Source organism: Salvelinus sp. IW2-2015, linkage group LG6.1 (genome assembly GCF_002910315.2).
Source record: "Salvelinus sp. IW2-2015 linkage group LG6.1, ASM291031v2, whole genome shotgun sequence".
Classification (NCBI taxonomy): Eukaryota; Metazoa; Chordata; class Actinopteri; order Salmoniformes; family Salmonidae; genus Salvelinus; species Salvelinus sp. IW2-2015.
In genome coordinates, this window is record NC_036845.1 from 2,528,917 (window position 1) to 2,551,410 (window position 22,494).

General features: G+C 46.7%; 1 protein-coding gene across 1 annotated transcript in view; it reads left to right on the forward strand.

Annotated features, from left to right (window-relative positions):
- The first annotated feature begins 389 nt into the window (after positions 1-389).
- Positions 390-22,494, forward strand: part of LOC111964608 (rho GTPase-activating protein 33-like) — a 56,978-nt gene continuing 34,873 nt past the window's right edge. The window contains exons 1-3 of the mRNA XM_070443789.1: positions 390-833; positions 18,750-18,841; positions 19,956-20,040. Coding sequence (XP_070299890.1) covers positions 828-833; positions 18,750-18,841; positions 19,956-20,040 — 183 coding nt within the window. The 5' untranslated portion in view covers positions 390-827. The remainder of the gene's footprint in view (positions 834-18,749; positions 18,842-19,955; positions 20,041-22,494) is intronic.

Sequence of the window (22,494 nt, forward strand, 5' to 3'; positions counted from 1 at the left end):
AAGAATGATTGTATTGAGTCTCACCAATCTAAATATAATGCGAGGAAAAAGACAGCTAGCTGAATAGATTTAACTTGAAAGCATAAATAAAGGATAGCCAGTCTGCTTCTTACGCCTTTGTCCGATCAGGGGCATCAACTGGACCTCAGCATTTAAACACAATAGGGGAGCTCTACCTAAACGAGTATTTTTGGCTGATCAATGAAGATACAAAAATTGTTTATCATTGTTGGCGTTAAAATAATGTTATCTTATTTACGATTAACTAGAGCTTTACACTCAATCTTTACGTTTCCATAAAATACACATATCCCTTTGAGTTTTGGTATCGGCGGATAGACACTGCTTATCCACACGTGTGTAGAAACATATCATTGCCTGAACTGAGGCAATGAATGCAGCCTACTAACAATGTAGAAAGGACGATTTTGCATGAACCGAGAACTTCTTCAGATTTCTAACAAGCACATTATGTCGTCTATAATATGGAGACAGTTGTCTACATTTTCATCAGGATCTCGCTGAAAATTAGTTTTTTGTCAAGGCAACAAACTAGATTTCGCCACCCCCTCGTGGTTCCAGTCACTCCTCACAGTCCTGTCTTGGAGGGCTGGTTAGGAGGTCCTTTTTCGTGTTAGATTCACAACTAGCAATGATGCTTCGACATTTTCTAAATGCGAGGTAAACTGTTGCTAACGTTACATATCAATGTAAGAAGCGGAGGGCCACTTTAACGAATGCATCAATCAAACATTAATTTAAGCCAGTGAGATTGGAATTTGAAGACGGAGCCCATCCGACCCTTTCCCCTGAACCTGGATATCGGAATGGTGGTAAGTCATCATTTTTGTTTTAGTTCAGGCTGCATATGTCAGTAGACATGAGGCAAGTGAAAAAAACGTTGTTTTTTTTAGTTTTGCAGCAAAACATGTGCTAGCTAGTTTGTCGTACCATGTCTGTCACATATGGCTAGTCTGTGGCAAACTGAAACGGAAGATGCTGTCCAGTCCGTTGTTGCCATTAGTTACAGGGACATTGCTGAACCCTGGCCTATCACTGCTTCGCTCAAGTCATTTGATATGGTTATTCTCTTTATCTGACCAACTAACTAAATCTTATAGCTAATGCTATAAAGCCAGATCCCGTGTGGCTATGCCGTTTATTAGCTCAATTTAGCTAACTAACGTGAGTTACGTTATTTATTTCATCTAGTTTGCTAGCTAGCTCCAGTTAGCTACATCGCGCGCCCCTCCCTTGAAATGCAAGCATGAATGGCGTTGTTGTCTGTCAGCCAGACAGGGTGATTCGGTTTTACTGGGCATTCATCACTTGCCTTAATTCGAATATTTACGTGCTGTCTACAACGTGTAATCGTTTAACACAATCTAGCAAGGCTAGTTAATATTATTATGATTTCCTTCTTAGTTGCTAGATTGCCAGCTCAAAACAGTTTTGAAAACGGACCATCTTTTGTCTACTCCGGCCGGGGCTTCCATTTCATCAATTGCGCGCAAGTCACGGTGATGAACAGCGTTCAGCTCTTTTCCAACTAACGTTATTCTCATAACAAAGGCACGGGATACTAATGTAGCTAATATGATTTTAAATGAGTTAGTACTAAAGAAACGAATGTTATATGCGCAACATAATACAACTCATCTGTTTCCCATTGTCGGGCTGCAACGTTTTCAGATATAATATTGTTAATGACCCTCTCGGCGTGTAGATACAATTAGTCCAATGGGAAAACAATCGGTTCCAGGTAACTGTGCGTCAGCGTGCTGAAGTAACACTTCAAACCGTTCCAACGCTATGCTGTCGTCTCGCGCTATAACATCACTTCACTGAATTCATGTTTTCCTAAGGTAAACGCGCTTTAGACTTTATGGTTAGTCCCAACTGTGCTGTGCAACTTGAAATTGTATTTTATTGAATGGAGTGATTGGCCTGCCAACTCCATTTTGATATATTGTCTACTCCCTTGAGTTATGCCGCGTTCAAGTGCTAGTCAGATCTAGGAAACTCGGAAATGTCTGACTTCCTATATCCGACTAGCACGTGAACGTGTCATTATTCTTACATACAGCTTTGCATACCAGTGGAACAGGTCGTTCTACCAGAGAATGTGGTGGTTTATGATCAGATACAAATCCTCCTCCATCCACGAGTCTCCTACTCTCAAGACTGACAATTAGTAATCTGGGTTAGGTCCCAAGACTGTCTCTTTGCCACAGCACAGGGTATTTCTGTCATTAATGATCAATCCATCATTACTCTACCCAACCGCAGTGGACCCAGTATGTTACAGCTGAAACAGGCTGAACTGGTGCTTAGCTTCAGATTATGTCACCTATGTTTATTCTCAGACTGTACATTAAATATCCCTTGGAAAACTAGGAAAAGCCAGGCCTATTTTATGCTTCTGTATTCTCTAATGCCTGGCCAAACAAGGCATGTGTGTCATTACTGCTTTTTCCTTTATGGAACTAAATCTTATGGTCTTCATTGTGGCTCTGTTGGATTGACTCACTGGCTTCAGATAGATAGTTGGTTCCATGTTCTAGAGAAGCATTACTGTGTTGTCAGTCCTGAGTCTAAAACTTCGCTCAAGGCTATAGTTTAGCCTCCATCTCACAATCTCAAGACCCATTGGTTACGTTGACCTCCCTAGTCTGAACCCTTTCCAGTATCCTTGAATGTTGTCATTCTGATTCCATGTCCAGCTGGTGTAGCTTATCTTGGCCTGCTCTCCCCAATAGTCAGTTTGAGGATTAGCTCTGCCTCCAGTGTGAGCAGCAGTGGGCGATCAAGGTGTTTAATTACAAACCCAGCATCTTCATAACACTGTCTGGCAGGAGCTGTGTGTTACAGAGATTGAATGAGACTAAGACTGAGGGCCTGAGACCGAGTGTGTGTCTGTGTGTATACCATACAGAGACTGAGACCGAGACAGAAAAATAGTGTGTGTGTGTGTGTGTGTGTGTCTTTGTGTGTGTGTGTCTTTGTTTCGGACAGACTGTTTATTTACAGCTGTTGGATGGACTCACTGGCTACGTACCTAATTGATTTCCGTTTAATCATCTCATGGTCACTTGCAATGTTCGGTAAGAGGAAAATCAATGCAGACTGATGGTAATGTTGTGTTAAGAGCCTTTTACGTTTGGACATTACATTTGCTGAACAAGAGTTATTCTGCTTCCTTTGCGTTGTTGGCGCAGTGTGCAGCCGGCTGCAGTTCAATGTGTGTGTGTAGTTTTTCTGTACGCATTTGGATTTGTAGTAAGACTATTATAAAGATTAGGCTTCCGTTGCAGCACAAATTAGCCTAGCCCAGCCCCAACTGAACTCAAATGCTAGTTGTTTTCAACACACTTGATTTAATGTAAATGCTCCCCTAGGATGCTCACTTGCCAACAGGAGAATGAAATGCTTGGCCTGTGGCTGCCAACAGCTGAATGATAGGGGGATCTTACTGTACAGAAAGGAACTCACTAATAATACATCCTTTTTATTTATGCATCCGGTCCCATGTTAGTTGTGTTGCTCTGATGTGCTCTGGCTAATTTAATCCTATTGAAGATTGTTCCCAGCTGTTGTCCCTTCTTGCTACCATTGATGACCTGAGGAGTTGAAGTGGTAAGGGAAGTGCCTCAGTACACAGACACACTCCCTCCGTGTCCTCGGTGCACCAGCGTTATTATCGCAAGAAAACATGAGAGGAATGGTTGATTTTGATGTTTGTCAGAATCAGCACTGCTGTTGTTACATAACGTCACATTCTATTCCACTGTTCCCTTCACCCCCTCTGCCACTTGGGCTGTACAAATTACATAAAGATGTCCTCAATGTACAAATTGGGTAGGGATAGAAAGAGACCCTAGACAGGAAGATGGAGAGAAAGGTAAAAAGCAAAGAGAGTTGGCACAGCAGGGCCACGCCCACCAATAATCCTCTCCATCGCTTCCTGTTTACTGTGAGGCCCTTCCTACTCCCTTCCTCTACCCTCATCTCTTGCTTACTCTCTCTCTTCCCTGTGTGACACCTGTGTGGATCTGCCTGTAACTGAGCACAAACACAATACACACACAAATCAATGGRTGCTTACGGACTCTGTAACACTGGCGTGTAACACTGTAACACCACACCACCTCTGTCATTGGCCACTGGTTTGGTTCTTCACTGACCGCTCATTATTTTATCACATACCGTGTAATGAGAAACGAAACAAGCCTGGCTGCATTAGCAACAACGTTCAGTCACAAAGCAAGCGGTTTATGTTTGAGCTGAAATGAGGATGTGGAGAGAGGCGGGGGGGGGCTGGTTTAGGCAGCGCACAGCTCGTTGTCAGGGGTAACGGTCAGACAGTCCTCCTGTGTGCTCAGTGCTTCTACTCTCTGCTCGTCTCTACTTCCCCCTGCATGTGGACTCACCGTGAGGACAGATGTTTAGAAAGATCTAGTTTGACCACCTCGGAGCACTACTACGCCTATTGTTTGTCCTGTGTGCTTTATTCTGTGGGATATTATTCAAGCCGAATGCCAAAATGTGCGTGCTGCATGTAGCCTAGTGTAGGCTACGTTATGGACTCAACCCTAACCGACACGCAACGCAGATCATCACCTCAACTAGCTGTCTGCTAGTTTTATTTATTAAATTAAAATGATTTTTTCCTACAGTGATAATGATGAATTACCGCTAGGCTACAGCCAGGGGGCTGTTTCGCTGAGCATGTTAACATGTTGAGCATCTTTCAAGCTGCTCTCAAAGCAGGCCCTTTAGAGAGGTGCTGCGTCTCATGTGAGCCAACACTATGTTATTACCAGGTTCTTACTTCTGTACCTCATGCCATGTGAATAGTAAAGGGATCATCGATCCCTGGTAGGTCTAGAGAGGTGAGCTGTAAGCTGAGCTAAAAGGCCTGATTGGGGACACCATCCCTGTCCCTGACCCCTTTCCCAGGGCCTAAAGCCTGAACGGCTGGAGCTAGAGAGCTGGAACTGGGCTCACACGGCTGCTGCTGACAGCTTGGGGCCAAGGGGCGTCACAGAGTCCCGCCTCAGGCCGGAGAAGGGCTGGTCTGGGCGAGGGCACTGCCTCACGCCCTGTCACCCATCATCTCCTCTAACGCCCTCATAGAGGAGAAGCCAGCCAGCACCAGCCACGCCCAACGTGCGCACACACACACTACTCACCCTGGAGATGGAAAAATACTCTTTAATGGGTGCTTAACATTAGATCTCTGTGCTAATACTGTGTACGATTATATATGGTTTATTTACAGTACATTAACCTGTATACAAACCTACGACTTTCTTCCTTTCCCCCTCTCACTACTCCTCTCTCTGTCTGTTTTGGCCTAGAGGCTGGAATGTGTGCTATGCCAATATCTGTTTGCCTCATGGGTTCACCCTTCTATCCATGACTTGCAGTACAGTCAGTGCCTACTAACCGGTTTTGCATTATGATTCATATCCTGGTTGTCCAAGCCCATATACAGCAGCTTGAAGAGACACTGACTAAACAGACAGCATACCTGCCTATGCAGTACAGCCACCAAGTCACTATCCTGGAGTGTAGCCCTCTGTCTGTCCATATACTATACATGCTAGCTCTATAGTTTAAAATCTTTCATGTTGCCTTGACATCCTCCACATTGCTGAAGCATGTCTTCAGAACCCCTCCCCTTTACCGTGACTAGTGACCTTATTTCCCCCCACCAGACCTAGGCTCCACGTATGGATCGTTTCTTTCCTGTTAGTGTTTTCATTCAGCCATTCTCTTTTTCCCTAATTCCTTTATGGTTTTTCCTCTCTCACCGCTGCAGTCAGATGCTCTGGGTGCCAGCTGTCTGCCCCTATAGAAACATCTGTTCTGAAGCCATGCCCACATTGTTCCGTACCAACACAAACGGCCCCCTCGTCCACTGTCCCTCATGTCTCGCTACACACACACACTTGTTCACAACAGTCAGGCTTCTGACGAATTCTCCCTCTCTTTCTTTTTCTTTTCTCTACTTTTTTCTTCCCCCACCTCTCTTTTTTTCTTTTTAGTCTTTTCTCTCCCTCTTGTGTCTCTCTATCTCACGTGGCTGCAGCTGGGATGAGGGCGGTGTTTGGTGTTTAGTATGCTGCCGGTGGCTCTGTGTCTTTCCTGTCGCGTGGAAGAAAGAGGACGGGGCTCCCAGAGGCGCTTTTTGGGTAACGGGCGGTGGGGGGTGACAGGGAATGTCCATGATAGAGCCCACCTTGCTCCCATCTTACACAGCCTAGATCCTCCCCAGCCTTCCATCTTAGCTAGCCTTTGCTATGGCTTCCCATGCTTACTCTGGGAGATGGGAGAAGATTTGGGGGGCAGTGTTTGCTGCATTAGCCTGAAGGAGTACAGGGAGGGATGGGTTAATGCAGTTCCTTTTTTGGGGTGTCGTTGGGTTTGGGTGGGATCTATAAGAGGTGAGGGGATGGTGTGGCAAGGCTGAATGGGAAGGCCTGTTTTGTTCTATGAAAGGTCAAAGGGCAGTGGGGGGGAACTAACGGAGCTCATGCATTAGAAACACACTCCCAGTAAAGTTGTATTGAGGCTGGGAGACAGAGGAAGCACCCCTCTGGTACACCTCTACAGTGTTACTACATCAATAACCAAGGGGCCTAATGTTGCGTGAAACATGAAAAGTAATCATGTGTAGTCTAGTGTTGTGTTGTAAACACACTCAGTGAGGTACAGTTAGTCACATGTGCAATTGGGCTGTCAACCTGCTGAATGACTTGACCCCTGGCCTCATGTCTGGGTCCAGGCTGATGCCTCTCCCCCATGTCCAGTCCCCAAGCTCCTGTCACTGTAGTAGCCCCTGGATTTGAACAACACAGTCCCTGTCTGTCTCTGTCACCTCCTCCACCCACCTGTGGAGTGTGTCTGGCGTGACAGATCAACACTTGTAGCCACGACTGTACTTGCCCCAAACTGGCCCATTCACGTCACAGTAGCCCAGCCGCGACCACTTACAGATGATGCAAACCCAGCAAACTTCCGGCGCCAACAGAGATGGCCGCCTCGCTTCGCGTTCCTAGGAAACTATGCAGTATTTTGTTTTTTTACGTGTTATTTCTTACATTGGTACCCCAGGTAATCTTAGGTTTTATTACATACAGTTGGGAGGAACTACTGAATATAAGAGCAACGTCAACTCACCTTCATTATGACCAGGAATATGACTTCCCGAAGCGGATCCAGTGTTTTGCCTTCCACCCAGGACAATGGATCTGATCCCAGCCGGCGAACCTAAACAACGTCGCCGTAAAAGGGGCAAACGAAGCMGTCTTCTGGTCAGGCTCCGGAGACGGGCACATCGCGCACCACTCCCTAGCATACTACTCGCCAATGTCCAGTCTCTTGACAACAAGGTTGATGAAATCCGAGCAAGGGTTGCCTTCCAGAGAGACATCAGAGACTGTAACGTTCTTTGCTTCACGGAAACATGGCTCACTCGAGAGACGCTAWCGGAGTCGGTGCAGCCAGCTGGTTTCTTCACGCATGGCGCCAACAGAAACAAGCATCTTTCTGGTAAGAAGAGGGGCGGGGGGGTATGCCTCATGATTAACGAGACGTGGTGTGATCATAACAACATACAGGAACTCAAGTCATTCTGTTCACCTGATTTAGAATCCCTCACAATCAAATGTCGACCGCATTATCTACCAAGGGAATTCTCTTCGATTATAATCACAGCCGTATATATTACCCCCCCCAAGCAGACACATCGATGGCCCTGAACGAACTTTATCTGACTCTATGTAAACTGGAACACCACACACCCTGAGGCTGCATTCATCGTAGCTGGGGATTTTAACAAGGCTAATCTGAAAACAAGACTCCCAAAATTCTATCAGCATATCGATTGCGCAACCAGGGCTGGTAAAACCCTGGATCATTGTTATTCTAACTTCCGCGACGCATATAAGGCCCTCCCCCGCCCTCCTTTCGGAAAAGCTGACCACGACTCCATTTTGTTGCGTCCAGCCTACAGACAGAAACTAAAACAAGAAGCTCCCGCGCTCAGGTCTGTTCAACGCTGMTCCGACCAATCTGATTCCACGCTTCAAGACTGCTTCGATCACGTGGATTGGGATATGTTCCGCATTGCGTCCAACAACAACATTGACGAATACGCTGATTCGGTGAGCGAGTTCATTAGAAATGCATCGGCGACGTCGTACCCACAACAACTATTAAAACATTCCCAAACCAGAAACCGTGGATTGATGGCAGCATTCGCGCGAAACTGAAAGCGCGAACCACTGCTTTTAACCAGGGCAAGGTGACTGGAAACATGACCGAATACAAACAGTGTAGCTATTCCCTCCGCAAGGCAATCAAACAAGCTAAGCGTCAGTATACAGACAAAGTAGAGTTGCAATTCAACGGCTCAGACACAAGAGGTATGTGGCAGGGTCTACAGTCAATCACGGATTACAAAAAGAAAACCAGCCCCGTCGCGGACCAGGATGTCTTGCTCCCAGACAGACTAGATAAATTCTTTGCTCGCTTTGAGGACAATACAGTMCCACTGACACGGCCCGCTACCAAAACCTGCGGCTCTCCTTCCAGCTGCAGGCCCGAGTGGTGAGTAGGAAACATTCTGTAGTAACTCGCTGGTTCGAGGTAGTTAAACCTCGATTGCAGCGTTACAGAGGCGCGTGGCTTAGGCCCAGACGCGCCTCTTGCCAGCCGCCTGTTCCTTCAGCAGCATCAGCAGAACCAGCTGGCTGGTGTTTTGACGGAGTTATATCAAAATGCAAATTCTGATATTCCCGTGTCTGCAGGTGTGGTGCCGTTCACATGCTTCGACCCGATGGCCCACTCCATTGGTTGCTACTTTTCCCAGAAGTGGACGTCATGTATGCGAAGTTTGCTCTAGGTAGGGTATCGTACGAGGTTGCAGTCTAACAACTACACGCCGCCCGTCTTACTGCTATCCTTACACTTGCGCTAGTCATCGTGAGAGTGCTCTGTCTTGAATGGCAGGTTACTACGTTAGTTCATGCGTACCCATATCATCTTACCAGCGTACCTAATCCGTACGGTACACCCGTAGTTGTTCCGTGTGACCCCACTCCATAAGTCCTTCCGTAGCGTACTTACCGGCTGCACCGATGTGCTCCAACGAGGACGGACGCGAGACTCGTCTAACCCACTATGCGTGCAGCTAAATTGCGTTAAACCCATCTGGACGAAGAGGATGACGATTACCTTCTAATGTTGAGAATGCTGTTTCAATTACTAGGCCAGCATGTTTAAACTATCCTTGCAGTACTAGCCCGTGCCTCTCAAGAAATCTCTGTCAGTTCAACGACTTGAGGCCCTCTCTCTGGGCTCTCTCGTATCACGTCGTCATAGGAGCATAACGCAAATCCACCCGAGTGTCCGAAGGCCCGTGAGGGCTTTGCCGCTGCAGTCTCGGAACTCAGAACACGCCAAAAACATGTCAACCTGCGTCTAGCAGAGGAGATGTCTGCAGTGGACGGAGTGTTGGCCAATCTGTTCTAGGAATAGACCAGATGCAATGTCAGCGCGCTCGCTTGTGACAAACTCGTTTCGGTGATAGACTTACATGCATAACGTTAGGTTGACCTTTATCGCATTGGCCAAGCAATGAACGTAGGTGCTATATAGAAACGCGACGTATTCATGCGTACTATGTGTAGATTAAGACTTGTGTGGGGTGTATGGCGTTATTGACCAACTGCGCATACTGTAGATTATGTATGAATACCCCCGTTAATTTAGCGAATAGAAGATTCTATTGAAAACATGCTCCCTTAAGCGCAGATGTATTTCTGGATTTTTTTTTTTCATACGTATGTCGTAGATACGTCAGGTTGGTCTGGTTTATCTAGTTGTTGATAAGGGTGTTATACACTATGATGAAATCAGTCTTTTTGAATGAGCGGAGAGACTCGTGTGGCCGCCGTTTTTTTGCGTGTTGTGGTGCCTGATCTAAAGTGACTTATTGATGATTTGTCTGGCCGCTCCCACTTCTGTATGTTCTTTATGTCATTACTTTGCCTCTTAGGTATTTTGCTCCACTTTTTACACTTGTGTGTACTTACGGGCGTTTCTGCGTTGTTAGGGTAGATGATGTCATGTTAGTAGTTGTGGACATTGTTGTTGCTTGTCTCATAGTTGATACTACTGTGGGATTGTATTACATGCATTGTTGAACTAGAACAGCACAATTGCATTTCGCTACACTCGCATTAACATCTGCTAACCATGTGTATGTGACAAATACATTTGATTTGATTATGATAATTATACGGTTCTAAGAAGTAAGAGCAAATGATTGATGGACTGTGCTATGTTCCTCTCCGCGTCTACCCATCCGCCTCTCGCGTAAATTCTGACCTTCATGACCCGTCAGGGCGGGTGTGCTTGCTCTCATCCACTGCGATATGATGACTCGCACTTCTCAGTTCGAGGTCCCTCAGGAAAGATGGGGGCCTGACATCTGTGCTCTACTAGGTTATACACTGGGATGGATCTCTACGAGCAAGGAGGGGACGCGAGGGGTTCTAGTTCTGAGAGGTAGTGGTAGTAGTAGTGCTATCTGTGTACAGGTGACACTCTTTCTTTAGAGCTAGATTGTCTTCGTCCCATGGTCCGGATGAATAGAGGCAAGGAGGCGGTGTTAAATAGCGCGTCTGGGTGAGGGCTAGACTCATTTTCGCTCTTTCATTACAGAGATAGAGTCGAGTGAAATTGGCGAGGAGGTGAGAGCGGTAGTAGTGGGTCGTGTGGTGGACAGTGGTGAAGGGATGACGTAGTAGCAGGCGGGAGTTCTACAGACGCGCGCGCCGAAATCTACGCAAACACTGTTGAGCTAAGCGCTCGTGCGGTTTAAGCGGCTAAAACCAGATACATTCATGCCCTTCGTTGGGCTGAATTAGGTGAGTGTCCGTCTTTGTTGGCCAAGCGCTCGTTGACGCGTTCAAGAAGTCAGAAGAGAAGTAAAATGTGCTCAGGTCGCCGTCTTATGTTATGTTTTCGTGACTTTAGAGAACCATTAAGTGCGAAGCCCATGTCTAGGGTGTTTTCGCATTCTTGCTCTAGATCATCATGCTCATTGTCAACCCAAGCCAACCACTAGACTAAGCCAGACCCACCCCCACCAACCAACCTGAGACCAACGCTCCACCCATACCCACAAAGCAAACCCAAGCGTCGAGCGATACTCCCTCGTTCCCTTAGGCTCCAAGACTCCAACCTTGCCAAGACCCACCCACCCCTAGATACCATAGCCCTAATACGCCGCTAAGCCTGGGACCCAGCCCAACCCAATCCCAGCTGCTCGAACGCGTTGTAGCTGTGACCTGAGAGGACATGACCGAAGTCTCTGGATACCTGTTGTGATTACGGACAGCGTCGTCTTTGGAGTGGTGGCTCTAGGGGGGTTTAACTGGACATCGGTGGACGGGATAAAGGCGACAATACAAGCGAGAATGGCGCTTTCTGTCTCTTCTTGCGTTGACTGAATCGCACGTTCCATTAGTGCCCTGTATGTTGTCTTCTTTTGGGCCTGAGACGCACGTGCATCTCTAGTGGCTGAAGGCGATCGCGAGAGACCAGATACAATGAGCGCGTTTCTCATCGTTTATAATTAATAGGGTCACAGCCAGGGTATGATTAGTTTTGTGTGAGGAGGATTCTGTCGTAGTGCTGAGTTGACCTCTAGAGTGGCAGTAGAGTCGGTTTGAGCTCTGTTTTTGCAGTCGCATTAAGTATTAGTGAGTGACGTCATTGCTATAGTTTGGTGGTTTATAAACTGCCTGTGCTAAGGTGTATGTGTGTGTGAGACCCACTTCACTCTATACACTACAGGCATGAGAGAGTTGCTGGCCACTGTCGCTACACCAACTTATGTGTCAAGTTCAGAGTCAGAGGAATGAGAAGAAACACACACTCATGTTGCTCACACACCCCTGCACACACACTGTCCAGTTCACCCCACATAGTCAAGCACATTTGATCCTACTTAAACCCTCTCAATCGCACAAGGACAGAAGTAGTAATCAGGCTCTCCACACCATTATTTTTCTTTCCTGTGACACACTCTAGCGATGGCACATCCACACACACTCTCTTATCCTACTCTGACATCCTGTCCACCTAAATCTTATCCATGCAGTCCTTTTATAAGCTCGAGAAAGCACACAATCTCCCTCTCACGGCTTGACATGCAAAAACACGCTGCGTTACTATAGTGATGCTGCCCACATGACGGAAGATTCGGCAACTGTTGGTAAGGCTCTGGCTGACTACAAAGCATGGAGCCTTACTCCCACATCATAAAACACAACGTCTGCTCTGCACAGACCAACAGGCTGCCACTGACTCTAGTCAACATTTTAAACACACTCGATGCCTGTGACTTAGTAAGGTTCATGGAACAGCCTCACTCGTGTGATTCATTAGGTAGAGTAGGCCTAGCCGAACTCCCTACATTTACTAAGCCTAACCATGTGACTTGGGACCGTTGTAGGAGTTGAATGGCAGAGGCTGTAATAGAATGATCATTGGGCAGATTCACTTGCGAAGAATTCCCTCCTACACACACATTCAAATCATGGCATTGTTTTTGTAAAAAATTTTAGGGCATGTTACATAGCAGCAGAATACTCCCCTCCAGAGAAAGCTTCACTGATACTCTTTGATACTTTTCTAATGTGCCTTGAACCTCAAGCCCCCCCCCCCCCCGCACATGCAAACACACAGCATAGCCACGCCAAATCTTATATACACACATGACTTAGGCATACTCTAGAAGGAACAAAACTGTCACATTTAACCCATTTCTCAGGTGTTGACCCCTGTGTGTGACCCATGTCTGTTTGCTCCTCTCCCACCTCCAACAACTAGATGAGCAACTCCCCTGAGACAGACAGACAGTGTGCCAACGCTTCACTCTGCTGTAATACTGGGAAGCCCAAGCACAATGATGCTGTCCGTGCTGACAACCTCACAGGTTAGACTGTTAGAAATGGTATGTGACTGACTTATCAAAATACCAAGGGTTGTTGTCAACAAAGAGGAGTATTCAAAACCAGTATAGGCATTTGAGATACGATTCTCACTGTGGGTTATGGGTTAGATGGCACTATTATAGGGATGGTTCTGTATGGGAATCAAGTGATCTTTTAACTGTGTCAGAGTGGAGAAGGCTTTCAGAGCAGTGGTGTTGATGCATGGCCTTGTTACGTTAGATCAGGGCTGGTTGGTTAGGGTTTGGCTCTTTATGATGGAGCGTGGACAGTCAGCCAAGTCCTCTCGCTCCAGCTCTCAACACAGGCCACTTGGTGTTACAGCAAAGCTCAATAGAATTGTTTTTATTTATTTATGTTTTTATTTTATTTTTTACCCTCAAACAATTAGGCTAAACAAAAGTCTAACTTTCTCTCCAGAATCAACTTTGAACTCAACTTACTCAAATCCCTCAGGAAGCAGTCTAGAGTGTATTGTCTCTTGTCTACACACATTAAGACTCTTGTATGAAGGGACGGAAATTAAATGTGCTTCCTTCGTTTTCTTTTTCTGTGTGAAGTGTCGTGACCCCAGTGGGTTGGGAAATGCACCATGTTTATACGCGCTATGAGCCGGACAGTCATGTCTGGTAAGTCTCCGTCTACCCAAACTTTCTGTATGCACCTCTTTATGTTTGTGGGTACTTATTGTGCCTGTGTGGTGTGGTGGTCTGTCTGCACGTGTGTGTAAATATACATACTTGTGCATGCGGTCAACAATTATTACAAGTATTGTCTACCTCTGTATGTCGTCAGCACGATAATGTCTGTGTGTGTGGCTTTACCCAGTGTGGTTTGAGTGATCTGCTATTCTGGGAAGACATTCTATCTATGTTATCTCTGTGGCCTGTATAGTATGCATGATTGTTTTGTCTTATTCCCCTGAATGTCTCCGTGGTGGTCATGTCTCTGTGTGGCACTGTTTGCCACAGAACAGTGGGAAATTTTCATTATGGCACATAGTTATGGACCAGAAACTACCCAGCAATGGATGACTTTGTACCAGTGTTGGGGAAGATCGTCTGAGAATATTGATTACCAAGCTACCAATTCCTTCACACTGGAGGAAGAAAAACTACACTAGAGTTCATTTGAAAAAGTTGTTCACTAGATCCAAACGACTTTGAGAAATTATCATATCAAAATCTGAAATGTCATTGACTACAATTTGTTAAAACAGATCTCTCTGAAGTAAGATTACAGAATGTGCATATTAAACACAAAAACTGTCTTTCAAATTAGAATTAGGGGAAGGGCTGATGCCAAAATAGTAAGGAAATTGTCTACTTCAGCCATACCTTCTTTTCTATTTGCAAGAAGAGTAGTGTATAGTTCCAGTAGTTAGCTACACCGCTACATGGCAAAAAAAAAGTAATTAACTATGTACTAAAACACTACCAAGATTGGAATTTAGTTAACTACATTTTGAAGTTGGTGGTAGTTTCGGTTACTTGTTGAACTACATGTAGTTCACTACTCCCCAACACTGCTTGGCACTGGGTAGACACTGGGTAGGCACTGGGTAGACACTGGGTAGACTGCTTGGCACTGGGTAGACACTGCTTGGCACTGGGTAGACACTGGGTAGACTGCTTGGCACTGGGTAGACACTGGGTAGACACTGCTTTGCACTGGGTAGACACTGGGTAGACACTGCTTGGCACTGGGTAGACACTGGGTAGACTGCTTGGCACTGGGTAGACACTGCTTGGCACTGGGTAGACACTGGGTAGACACTGCTTTGCACTGGGTAGACACTGCTTGGCACTGGGTAGAGACTGGGTAGACACTGGGTAGACTGCTTGGCACGGGTAGACACTGGGTAGACACTGCTTGGCACTGGGTAGACACTGGGTAGAGGCTGGGTAGACACTGGGTAGACACTGGGTAGAGGCTGGGTAGACACTGGGTAGAGGCTGGGTAGAGGCTGGGTAGACACTGGGTAGACACTGGGTAGAGGCTGGGTAGACACTGGGTAGAGTTGCTGCTGAACCACTGCAGCCGCTCTTCCCAAACAAGAGATCAGAGTTCCTGTTTTCCCGGTCCCTAAAGAGAGGCTGGAATACCAGGCATGCATTACATGGACTGTTGCTGTTGGATCAGGGCACAAACATTCAAACTATGAGGTGAGATCTGATGACAGCGGCCTTACTGAGAGAACCAGGGCTTATCATTTAAAGATGTCTAAACTGAGAGGGGGTTTATATAGCATGCTGGATCCTCTAGACTCAACAGAACACGCTTTCTAGGTCAGTTCTTCTCTGTACCACCAAGACTCCCTCCTCTTGGCCTTGTCGAAGCATTAAACGTGACACCTTTTTATATCCCCCTTATGTGGTTTTGCTATGATGTGGAGGTTGTGTTGCCCTGTATAACTGCCAGTTGTCGCTGGATAGATTAGGAAGGAAACCAAGCTTTTATATAAAGCGACCGACCGCCCTTCAGTCCGTCTCCTGCCCCTCTCATAGAACAGCTGAGAAGCCTGAGCTCTGGCAATGGCCCAGGGTTCAGATCGCTGTGTGTGTTCACACCATGAAATATTCAACAGTCAAGTATGTGTCTGTGCACACGCACACAGACGTAACCGCCAGGTATGTTAGGTCCACTTACCTGTCCCTCTGAGCAGAATGCACTGAGAAGGGACAGTGATGGCTGGGCAGAGGTAACCATGGGAGACCGATGGTGACAGACAGATGGATGGACAGAGGAGATACGTAGCACTGGAGATGGACTACACCAACATCTAAAAAGAACCCCCGCCCCCCTTGAAAGGGGTCCTCAATATGTTCAAGAAGAGGAGGATGCAGAAGGTAGAGAACAGGAGGTGGAGAGAAAGAGGGCTACTGTGGAATCAATGAGGGGGTGTGAGAGTGAATGACTGCAGGGGTTATTACCCTGCCTGAATGCCATTAGGATTGTCATGTCTTTGGTTTTGGTCTAAAGAAGACCTCTCTGTGTTGTTGCTGTACAACAATACCTCCTAGAGCCTAGTCTCTTAGGATTAACGGCTGGTATTGTCCCGGAAGGTTGTGTGTGGATACTGCCCTGCTCTGACCGCCTGCCTGTGTCTCTGACCGTCTAGCTAACTGTTGTTTGGAAGCGGTGGCTTCCATGGCAGATCCAGTTCCAGGTGCCTGTTGTTCCATACCGGCTGCCCGTGAAACTCGAGCCTGGTGTAGAGTGAAGAGGGGTGTGGAGTTACTGGAAGAGCAACGACATGACGTGGTCCGCTAATGACCTTTAGCATCCATTTAATGTACCAGTCGGGTGGTGAACTAAGGTTTTAGAATGTTGGAGATGGAATGAATGCATGTTGCAGACAGTCAGTGCAGACTGGATACAGGCCAGGGTTCTTGTCTATAAATACCMTATCCCCTGCTTTGTAATGATGGACTCRCAGCTCGTTGAGTTTCTCTGCTGTTGCCACGTTGTCAGCCTCGACTCAGTCCCTCTAAGGGGCCGGGCTGTACTGAGGGCTGAACAGACACATCTTGGTGTGTGATACACTCAATGCTGAAGTGATGCAGCGCTGATGTATTCTGATGAAGCTTTGCCCAGTTTAGCCCCAGTGTCTTCAGCCTCTAAGGGCCCCGCTGAGTGCGTACACACACACACACACACACACACACACCAGGTGGAGGCAGGGCTGTCCAGGCGTACTGTTAACAGTCAATTTACCTCAGCAGCCTATGCCAGGTGCTCACTCTCCCACTCACTCACCCAGGAACGGTGAGGGTGTCAGTTGTCCCTAAGCGATTGACCAGGACCAGTTTGGGTTTGTGTGGGTAAGGTCAGTCCCGGGAGGAGTAGTACTGATCCTAGGCCAATACTCTGAGGAGTAATGTTTTTCCCTGGAGCTGCAGTACTCTATCCAGCTCTGCATCCTCTGCTTCTGCTGAGGAATAACCTGTGAACAGACACGCTGTCCCCAATCACAGTGATTCACAACTGGGAAGGNGTACTCTATCCAGCTCTGCATCCTCTGCTTCTGCTGAGGAATAACCTGTGAACAGACACGCTGTCCCCAATCACAGTGATTCACAACTGGGAAGGCTTTAAAAGCCCAGGAGTTTTCGCTGCTGTATCCTTTAAAGGTGTTGCAGGAGCCCATGACAGGCCGAGTAGTGGAGAATCTGATCTTGAACCTGGCTTGCACCCTTCCAAACTGTATCCAGCATGTGAGAGTGAGACATTGTAAGATAGGCCAACTCTCTGAGGAAGCGGTAGATTCTCTTACACTTGTTCAGGTAGAGGCCTTTAGCTTCTGAACATGGGGTTTTGATATTTGATCCCATTTTGAGTATTTGAAGGAGAATCGGGAGTCACTTATCCACATACTTTTAGCCTAATTCCCATCTCATCCTCCCCCCATCTGGGCAAAACCATTTCTCACTGTCTATGTTGTGAATGGAGATGGTTGTCACCAATTCATCTCATGGGGGTGACAACCCTGCCCATTTTATTTATTTATTTTTTATTTAACTAGGCAAGTCAGTTTTAAGAACAAATTCTTATTTACAATGACGGCCTACCTACCAAGGAACAGTGGGTTAACTGCCTTGTCCAGGGGCAGAATGACAGATTTTTACCTTGTCAGCTCGGGGATTCGATCCAGCAACCTTTTGGTTACAACACTCTAACCACTAGGCTACCTGCTGTCTATTTGGGACATATTTCCCTGACAACAGACAAATGACTTCAGTTAACCTCTACCAAAGCCTTATGGGTGTAATATACACTGGTCGTGTGTGAAAAATGGCTTGTTTACAAACACACACACACACAGTGAGCGATTGATGTTCGTTCCCTCTGGTGGTTGACAGCTCATCTGTGCTGCTACCTGTTTGTGTAGGAGTGGGTGTGTTGGTTTGCATTCATCAGCTGGATAATATGGAAAGGAGGTGGATATTGACATTGAGAGAGGGAGAGCAAGAGAGAGGTATGAATGGAAAGAGGGACAAATATTTGTCATTCGTTCATTTGTGATGACGATTACATGGCTGTATGCTGGTTTTAGAGATGAGTGAAGGTAGACCTAAAGCCAGAGGGAGAGGAGGGGTGTGTGTCTGGCTTGCCGTAGGGCCTGTGAAGGTGTGAGCCGTGTGATGGTTAGAGCTGTGTTTCCACCTGCTGTTGAGTCAGTATGAGTCAGTGCGCATTCAGCTCCGCTGTGTGACGGCTGCTGCATCGTCATGCAGATCCTGACAGGAAGGACTGGATACCCGCAGGGGGACAGGGATTTACTAACTAACAGCTTATATAGGCTACAGCATGGGAAGTAGAATCAGACACAGCTACCACTACTACAGTTTGCTCTGTCCTCTGCAGTGGTGTTAGTTGTGCTGTGTTTGTGTAAGTATCTTCTGCATGTTATGTACTGTAGTCAGGAGTGACATCATGGGGCTGAGGAAGTTGCTTTGACAGCGTCAAATCACCGTCAAGAAGGAAGAGCCATGCTGTATAAAGATTTTGTAGATGGTGTAGCCTATAAACCATACTTTGTTACTACAGTCAATCTAGATATATCTGATGTCTTCTTGAGATTCGTGTCCTCCCTATCTCCCTTTGAGGTACAGTCTTGACCACCACCCCTGGAGACAGACAGACACCATGTAACGTTGACTGTCGTGTTTTACTAACTATGTGTCTTTTTCCTCTTTGCTCATCTCCCTCCCTAAGGCTTGGAGCACCGATAATCTGGACACTTCCGGGGAGCCCACTACCCGCTCCGTGGGCACCACTGCCAACTTGAAGGGGAAGATGAGTAAGAGGTGATACTGCCACTAAGACTGGCACACTGCCCTCTGGGTCTTAATCATTTCACTGAGGGTGGATTGGAACAGTTAAAGATCATTTCACAGAGGGTGGAACAAGTACACTGCTGACCTGCACAAGGGAAATGTGGCTGCAGTGTAGTTACAGGACGCAGAAGTGGTGTGAAATGTGAACCATTAGGCACCGATGGAACTTTGGTGCCAGACAAGGGATGCCAAGCATAGACTGAGAGGAAGGGTGTATATTATATATACTGTAGTATTTCAGGTTCACTATACTTTTTAGCTGTGCTCTTTGATGAATGCCCTTGTATGGACATCCCTGTCAGGTCTTAAACCACTTATGTGGAGACACGGGTCAGAGAGAAGTTTATACACAAACACATACAGGGAACCTCAGAACTTCCCTTACAGACCACGTAGTGCTGTGAAACAGGAAGGTCCCCAGTTTCATTTCCCCCTGGCTGTGGTGAGGTTATGTGGTAGTTGACAGTGGGAGGTTGATGTGGTGTGAAGCTTAGAGGAGTGAGTGGTGTCACTGATAAAGTCTGGCCCTGGTCACCGCAGGTTGGCATGAAACCTAACCTTAAACACACCGCTAAACCTAATGCCTAACCTTAAATTTAAGACCAAAAGCACATTTTTGTTTTCATACATTTTTACAATATAGCCAAATTTGACTTTGCAGCTGGCCCATCTAGCAGAAATCACTCACTTCTGCCTGCAGGGCAAGATTAATGATAAACATCGAGCTGCAAAAATCACCATGCAATGGAACTGCCACAGTCAGTGTGTGCGTTTGAGAGTAGGGACATGCAAAGCAGTCTGCTCAGGGTGGTTTCTGTTCATACGAGAACCACGGTCACTGTCAAGCTCCCATAGCTACAGCTTTGTTTGTCCTGGAGCTTCACTCCTAACCTAAGTGTAGGCCTACTAATTCACCCAAACATAGACACTGTATACAGGGCTTCTACTACTGCACTAACGTTAGAACAGTGTTGGTCTGCTGCTGTAAGAGACAAATAGATTCTCTGTATTGTGACTCACACACTCTGTGACTGTATAATGCTGCTATTTAATCTAATCTGACTGCTGTTTGTTTCTATCTCAGGCTGTCTGTTGTGAAAGGCCACTTCCCTAAGCTCGTTGACTGTGCCCACTTCCACTATGACAATGTGGAGTTTGGCTCCATCCAGGTAGGTTTCCACGCAATCAATCAATCAAATGTATTTATGAAGCCCTTCTTACATCAGCTGATGTCACAAAGTGCTGTACAGACACTCAGCCTAAAACCCCAAACAGCAAGCAATGCAGGTGTAGAAGCACGGTGGCTAGGAAAAACTCCCTAGAAAGGCCAGAACCTAGGAAGAAACCTAGAGAGGAACCAGGCTATGAGGAGTGGCCTGTCCTCTTCTGGCTGTGCCGGGTGGAGATTATAACAGAACATGGCCAAGATGTTCAAATGTTCATAGATGACCAGCAGGGTCAAATAATAATAATCACAGTGGTTATTGAGGGTGCAACAGGCCAGCACCTCAGGAGATTAATGTCAGTTGGCTTTTCATAGCCGGTCATTCAGAGTATCTCTACTGCTCCTGCTGTCTCTAGAGAGTTGAAAACAGCAGGTCAGGGACCGGTAGCTAGACTGGACACAAGAGTGTGCGTGCAGGCTAAAATGCCCATTTTAGAAATGTAACTACAAAGATGTCCTGCTTGGCTGACTGTAAATGAAGTGTTTTAGCCATGTCTATTACTAATGTCATAGGTCCTTATGGATGTTCCAGTGGCCTGCATTAGAACCCCAACCTCATGTTGAAATGTTACTGTAGTGACGACAACCCCAGCCTCATGTTGTAATGTTACTGTAGTGACGACAACCCCAGCCTCATGTTGTAATGTTGATGGAGATACAAGCTAGCACACCGTGTACAATTCCCCCTAAAAACAATCTAAACGCACACATGTTTAAACATACGCTACTTCAACAGAAATCATATAACATCATCCTATAACAAGGATTTTGTAACTTTAATGCATTTAACACACTGTCATGATGATGAACTCCATACACTGATGTAGTGAGTGACATCATCACTCCATGTCTCTCCCACCCAGCACAGCTTGTTAGTGCTCTCTTTCTCTGTGGCGAGCGTGTGTGTTGGTGTGTGTGTGGTGTGTGTGTGTGTGTGTGTGTGTGTGTGTGTGTGTGTGTGTGTGTGTGTGTGTGTGTGTGTGTGTGTGTGTGGTGTGTGTGTGGTGTGTGTGTGTGTGTGTGTGTGTGTGTGTGTGTGTGTGTGTGTGGTGTGTGTGTGTGTGTGTGTGTGTGTGTTGAGCAGAGGGAGCACTGCTCATTAGTGTCTGAAGCGCCCTGAAGAAAAGAGATCTCACTGTCCTTGCTCTCTGAGTCAGAAACAACACACGTCAACCCTCTATTCTTCCTCTTTCTTGCATTTGCTTTCTTTTTTAAGTCTCTCTGGCTACTTTCTCTTCCCTCCTTCTCTTCCTCTCCTCCTCCCTGAGTCTCTCCTCTTTATCCCTCTCCCCTTTTCTCTACCTCTCTCCATGAGTCTCTCCTCTTTATCCCTCTCCCCTTTTTCATACCTCTCTCCACTGAGTCTCTCTCATCTTTATCCCTCTCCCCTTTTCTACCTCTCTCCACTGAGTCTCTCCTCTTTATCCCTCTCCCCTCTATCCCTCTCCCCTTTTCTACTCTCTCCACTGAGTCTCTTCCTCTTATCCCTCTCCCCTTATCCCTTCCCCCTTTTCTACCTCTGCCCACTGAGTCTCCTCCTCTTTATCCCTCTCCCCTTTTATCCTCTCCCTTTCTACCCTCTCTCCACTGAGTCTCTCTCCTCTTTATCCCTCTCCGCCCTCTATTCCCTCTCCCCTTTTTACATTTACATTTAACATTAATCATTTAAGTCATTTTTCTACCTCTCTCCACTGAGATCTCTCTCGCTCTTTATCCCTCTCCACCCTTTTTCTACCTCTCTCCACTGAGTCTCTCTCCTCTTGAATCCCTCTCCCCCTCTATCCCTCTCCCCTTTTTTCTACCTCTCTCCACTGAGTCTCTTCTCCTCTTTATCCCTCTCCCCCTCTATCCGCTCTCCCCCTTTTTCTACCTCTCTCCACTGAGTCTTCTCATCTTTTATCCTTCTCCCCTCTTATCCCTCTCCCCTTTTTCTACTCTTCTCACTGAGTCTCTCCTCTTTATCCCTCCTCCCCTCTTTCTACCTCTCTCCACTGATCTCTCTACCTCTATACCCTCTCCCCCTCTTTCTCCTACCTCTCCTCTGATCTCTCTCCTCTTATATCCCTCTCCCCTCTCTTCTACCTCTCTCTCACACTGGAGTCTCTCTCCTCTATATCCCTTCCCCCTCTTTCTACCTCTCTCCATGAGTCTCTCTCCTCTTATATCCCTCTCGCCCCCTCTTTCTACCTCTCTCGCACTGAGTCTCTCTCCCTATATCCCTCTCCCCCTCTTTCTACCTCTCTCCACTGAGTCTCTCTCCTCTATTTATCCTCTCCCGGCCTCTTCTACCTTCTCTCCACTGAGTCTCTCTCGCTCTCTATCCCTCTCCCCTCTTTCTACCTCTCTCCCACTGAGTCTCTCTCATCTTCTATATCCCTCTCCCTCTCCCTCTTTTCTA